Raw genomic sequence first — 6,261 nt, 5'->3', positions numbered from 1 at the left:
GAAACGTTTCCGTCGAGTTTCCATTTATTTTTTTGTTTTTTTTTCAGGCGAGGCGCACCAAGAACGCCTCGAGCAGTCAAAGGCACGCTCCGGTCACTTTCCAGACAGTTTCAACAAGCTTATGCAAATTCCGGTCACATTTTGGTTTGAACAAGTTGGATTCACAGAGATAAGGCCTTTGCTTCTTTAAACCATGAACATGGTTGATCTTTTCTTCGGAGTTTTTTTGAGTTGCAGTGGGAAAAGAGGAGGAAAAGAGAAAAAAGACAGTAGTAGTGAAAGAAGATGAATAGAAAGATGAGTGTTGTACTGGTAAAGACAGAACTAGTGAAGTGAGTAGAGTAGCTAGTAAAAGACTTTTTTTTTCTATGACTTTTCCTCTTTTTTTTAGTCTGATCCTTTTTTCTGATTTATGCTTTTTTTTTTGTCTAGTTTGGTTTTATTCTTTTTATTTTCGTTTTTTAAATGTTATGTTTAGTTGTTTGTGCACTATTCTTTGGTTATAGTATATAAAGGTCTTTTGCGAGGCCTATGCGCCTTGAGTGCGCCTAACGTCTTTGATTACTATGATGGAACCCAAGTCATTGTGGGCTTCTTTGGTGCTCAAACCCCTCTTCTCCAAACTTTAGCTTTTAAATTACTTGGACAACCTAGTTCGTCTTCATGCGCTGAGCGAAACTGGAGCACCTATGCATTTGCTTGTTAACGTTTGATTAGATTAGAAAGATATGAAATTTTTGAACTTTACATCAATATATAACTATTTTGGAGTTTTGTGTTACATTATCTTTAATATATATTTATTTTTTTATATGTTTTTATTCCCGTACCCGTCCCGTCCCCGCTTCTTGAATTTTTTAGTTTTGCCATTTCCCGTACCCGTTCCTGTACCCCGTCTGCGAGCACTCAAAAATGCATTTTTATCTAAAGGTTAAGTCAAACTGTATTTCAATGTCATGGACAATATTACTAAAAAGGGCACTCGTCAATTCATAGGACTTTTGGAGGGGGGGTGGGGGGGTTTCTTGTTAGTGAAACCGATAAAGTTAAAAGTTTAAAATCGTATGTATTTACAATTGACAAAATAAGACTTAAACAATTTCAATTAGCAGAACTAGAGTTATAAAGAATAATATTGTATTGATCAAGCTAAGGTTTATAGCTTTATTATAATTTTTAACAATTATACAAGTATCATCCTTAAAGCATTATTAATGTATCATAATTTACGTTTTATACCATCTTAATTTAGGAATAAAAATTCAATAAAAAAACCCAACCCAAGAAACACATGGACCTCAAATCTCTCAACTTGTCGCTCCAATCCTCCCACTCTCAAGTTGTCACTCTTGTAAGTCACAACTCAAGATCTTTGGCTTTGTGGCAATTTGTTATGCTATATGTACTATTAACTAACCCAACTTATTTTCGTCAAATTACTCGTCTTACTCAACCACATTGACATAATGACATCTCTAACTTCTAGTATCCTAATCGAAAGACAAATTAGAGTTTAAAACTGGAAATCACAACTCAAATAATGTAACATTACATATAACTTATAGGACGTTATAACTTATAGCATTATCTTATATATTGATGATATCTTTGAGAGATATTACACCAAAAGCAAGCTTAATTATTTAAGTATATTTAGGCATTTAAGTGTGGTGTAAGTTATTCAATATCGGCACACGAAGCTAGCAAATGAGTTGCATGCTCTTGCACCATATCCCATAGCATATGAACATGCTTCTCCTCGGTAAGGGTTGCACCGATGGCAACCCGAATCACGTAGACCCCTTCTATCACCGCATGTGTCATGTAAACTAGACCCGACGCATTCAGTGAATCCAAGAGAGTCTGGGTCAGACGTTTAGAGTCTTCATTGCTAGCATTAGGGGCCAATAACTTAAAACACACGGTAGCAAAGTTCCTAGGAACTACAACTTCAAATCTCTTGTCAGCAATCAAAAGTGCTTCAAAATGCTTGGCCAATTTCACATGTTTTCTTATAACCTCTTGTAGCCCGGTTACTCCATAGCTTCTTATCACCATCCATAATTTCATTGCTCTAAAACGACGGCTAAGAGCAATCTGCCAGTCTTTGTAGTCTACCACATTTTTAGTGTCACTCGCTTTGTTCTTCAACAGTTCGGGATCATTAGAAAGAGCTTTTGTAAGATCGCTTTGATCCTTAACCCAGAGACAACAACAATCTAAAGTGGTCAAGAACCATTTGTGTGGGTTAAAACTGAAGGAGTTTGCACCTTCTACACCATCCAGAAAGTGACGAAACTCTGGGCATATGCATGCACTTCCAGCATAAGCAGCATCCACATGAACCCACATAAGGAATCGTTTTGCAATCTCACTCAGTGCGAGCAACGGGTCCACCGCTGTCGTTGATGTTGTTCCTAAGGTGAGGCACACGTATAATGGGATCAAACCGGCTCTAACATCCGATTCAATAGCCGTTAATAATGCATCCGAGGATAACTGAAAATTCATGGACTTTTTCGTCTGGATGGATCGAACATTGTTATGACTTATGCCAACAACTCGACAAGCTTTTTGGAGAGAAAAATGCGTCTGATCGGAGCAGTAAACAACAAGCTTACCTAGATCGGCCTTTCTTTGGCTCAACTTCTTCTCTCTAGCAGCAATCAATGTGCATACAAAGCTCTCACATGTACTCCCATGAATGACACCCCCTCCATTACTAGAAAATGAGAATGATTTTGGAAGTTGAAGAAGCTTCAAAAGCCACTCCATGACAACCATCTCGAGCTCGGTGGCAGCAGGAGAAGCCAACCAGTTAAAGCCTACAGAATTAAACCCGGTAAGAAGCATTTCGCCTAGAAAGTTTCCGGTACTTGCATTGGATTGGAAATAAGCGAAAAAACCAGGACTTTGCCAATGGGTTAGGCCAGGAATGATATGTTTCTGAACGTCTTGCAGTATGGTTTCGATGGGTTGGGGTTGCAGTGGTGCTGATAGGGGCATGGTTTTTGTGAGAAAACCAGGTTCAACTTGGCTACAAACAGGATAGTTTTCGATATTTAAATAGTAATCGGCTAGGAAATCAACCACTATGTGGGCTTGTCTCCTGAACTCCTCAGGGTCTAGAGGGTTCAGCATTGCTTGGCTGCCCATTTTGCTGTTGTATTTTCTATAAATTTTGAGCTTGATTATGTTCTATTTCAACTTACGGTTACAAGCTAGGCATATTTATTTATAGAGGGCCGGACGTATTTTAATTCTAAAACCTGACACATTGACTCCGTGCTGAAACACGTTTTGCATTTTGCAACTCTTATCATATTTAATTTACAACCTAATTCACGTGAATTCTATTTTTCATCACCTTGGCAAAAGAATCTTGCTATCGTGAGAAAATGACAAAACTCCCAATCATTTTAGTTTGGGCTTTTTATTAAGGGATGGGCCGCCACGTCACCGGGAGTGAGGATGGGCCTAAAAGGGATGAACCAAAAGGGTGGAGGATGGGGCCCACACTATTTATAAAAAATAATTAAAAAATATAATTGATTTGATTTTAGAGAGAGAAAGATGAAAGAGAGAGAGAATGATGGCCCGTCGCAAGCGTTTGTGCACTGACAAGGGTAAGTGTGGGGGTCTGCAACTCATAATATTTAATTTACAACCTAATTCACGTAAATTCTAACTTTCATCACAAAAAAAGAAACCTTGGCAAAAGAATCTTGCTATCGAGAGAAAATGACAAAACTCCCAAACATTTTAGTTTGAGCTTTTTACTAATCAAGTTTGCGCCATATCATCAACCATTATTCTATCACTCATAATCTTTTTAGTGGAAATTAGACCTGGCAAAACAAGTCTATCCATTCCATTTTGGGTTGATATAAGTATTTTAAATTTTAAGATGGATTAAGATGGACCAAACAAACACATTGAAACACAACCACATTGTTTGTAACAATAAGGGGGTGTTTGTTTTTTCAGAAAAGTACTTTAGAACCTTTTTTCTCTTCCTCACGCAGACCACGCGCAAACATAGGGGTCTGCAGCTTGTTTGTTTTTTAGAAGAGTTTTCATTAAAAAACCTCTTCCTCATCTCTTTTTCACGCAGAGCTGGTCTTATGTCTTCTGGCCTCTTCACAAAACTTCTCCATCAAAAAATAAAACCCTAGTCTCTTGATCAGCACCCAACTCCTCTCCCACCCTCTCCATGTCCGCCATCAACCTGCTCCACGTCGGCGCCGCCCCCACCACGTCGGCCTCCACTCTACGTCGCACCTCCACCTCCTCCGTCGACCTCCGCCTCGACCGTCGCACTCCGCCTCGACCGTTGACCTCCGCCTCCTCCGTTGACCTCCACCATCTGCTACTCCAATCGCATGTAACAGTTCGAAAAGATTGGATAGCGAATAACCAATTCCAGCCGTTAAATATGATTAACATTGTAGATTCATCACTTGCAGTAGCAACAGATGATGTCAAATTTCGTTGTGATTCTTCTTATTCTTATGGTGATTGGATACAATGACAATGAATACAATGTTGTTGATGAGTATGTACGAGATGATTTTCCGCCTGATTTCGTTTTTGGTGCCGAAACTTCTGCCTACCAGGTGTTCTTTATTTCATTTCATTTCATTTCAAATATTTATACAGTGGGTAAATTAACTATCATTATTATTATTATATGTTTTCTTGATACAGTGGGTAAATTAACTTATTATTATTATATGTTTTCTTGATTTTGGTAACAATTCGATATCAGAACCAAGTCATTACCTATACAATCAGGTTCCAATATAATGTGGTCATAATTCGAATATTTAGATGATTTGGTGGTATTTTGATAATTTTTGGTGTTAAATATCAGAAATTTGTTTGTATTTTGCTGATTTTAGGTGTTAAATTTCAGAAATTTGGTGATATTTTGCTGATTTTAGGTGTTAAATTTTAGGTGGTATTTTGCAGAAGTTAAAAAACAAACAGTCTTCTTACTGCAGACTGCAGAGGTTTGGTCCATCTCTTCTTCTACAGACGTCTGCAGATGTGGTCCGCAGACTGCAGACGTTTTACCTCTTAAAAAACAAACACCACCTAAGTGGAGGAAAAGGGCGGTGGCCATCTTTTTTTTTTGTTTTCCGATTGTGTATTTACTTGGCACTTTCTTATTGGTTCGGGTATATTACGATTTTACCCTCAGTTTAAAATTACGACTTTGTCCTATATTTAAAGTTACGGTTTTGCCCCTGATTAAGATTAAAGCTACTTGGAGATTTATATTTATAGTCATATAAAGATTAAAGCTAATCAATAATCACATATCATCATAAAAAAATAACAAATATAGTTCTTTATTTGTGATATTTATACATCAATGATCTAGCTATAATAATTCTCTATAACAACAAAACCAAGATAAGGAATAGTTGTTTACAATAAGTGGAGGAAAAGGACGGTGGCCATCTTTAACCAAGATAGTGAATAGTTGTTTACAATAAGTGGAGGAAAAGGACGGTGGCCATCTTTAACCAAGATAGGGAATAGGTGTTTACAATAAGTGGAGGAAAAGGGCGGTGGCCATCTTTAACCAAGATAGGGAATAGCTGTTTACAATAAGCGGAGGAAAAGGGCAGTGGCCATCTTTTTTTTTTTTTTTTTTTTTTTTTTTTCTGTTTTCCGATTGTATATTTACTTGGCACTTTCTTATTGGTTCGGGTATATTACGATTTTACCCCAGTTTAAAGTTACGACTTTGCCCTATATTTAAAGTTACGGTTTTGCCCCTGGTTAAAAATTACAGTATTGACATCGCTTTAGTTTTTGGTAAATTACGGTTTTACCCCATCCAAAAATTACTATTTTGCCCTTAGTTAAAAATTACAGTATTGCCATCATTTTGGTTTCTTTAAAAGGTGTGTGGGGGAATAGTGCCAGACTACTGCATGGCACTCCCACATTGGCCCAGGTATGTTACAATTTTACCCCCAGTTAAAAATTACGAATTTGCCCCTGTTTAAAATTACGATTTTGCCTATGATTCAAAGTTACAGGATTGCAATCGCTTTATATTTTGGCAAATTATGATTTTACCCCAGTCAAAAAATTACAATTTTTCTCTTAGTTCAAAATTACATTGTTACCATCATTTTAGTTTTTTTAGCAATACTAAGAACTGTTTGTTTTAATTGATTGACTCGATTTAATTTTTCTTCGTGTCAATGAGTTGCTTAACACTCGCTCATTAATCCTGACAAATTA

General features: G+C 37.2%; 1 protein-coding gene across 1 annotated transcript; it reads right to left on the bottom strand.

Moving 5' to 3' along the window:
• Positions 1-1,559: 1,559 nt before the first annotated feature.
• On the bottom strand, positions 1,560-3,192 carry LOC110913093 (tyrosine decarboxylase 1). Its single transcript, XM_022157964.2, has one exon. The coding sequence runs from the start codon at positions 3,154-3,156 to the stop codon at positions 1,678-1,680; it is 1,479 nt and encodes a 492-aa protein (XP_022013656.1). The 5' UTR covers positions 3,157-3,192; the 3' UTR covers positions 1,560-1,677.
• Positions 3,193-6,261: the final 3,069 nt, after the last annotated feature.

Source organism: Helianthus annuus, chromosome 1, assembly GCF_002127325.2.
Source record: "Helianthus annuus cultivar XRQ/B chromosome 1, HanXRQr2.0-SUNRISE, whole genome shotgun sequence".
In the NCBI taxonomy this organism is placed as follows: Eukaryota; Viridiplantae; Streptophyta; class Magnoliopsida; order Asterales; family Asteraceae; genus Helianthus; species Helianthus annuus.
The sequence above is the reverse complement of the archived record's forward strand: the minus strand, read 5'-3'. Positions and strand labels throughout refer to the sequence as shown.

What these genes read in the sequence shown, in the direction of transcription:
- LOC110913093 (XM_022157964.2), bottom strand. Translation starts at nt 3,156, where the DNA reads ATGGGCAGCCAAGCAATGCTGAACCCTCTAGACCCTGAGGAGTTCAGG.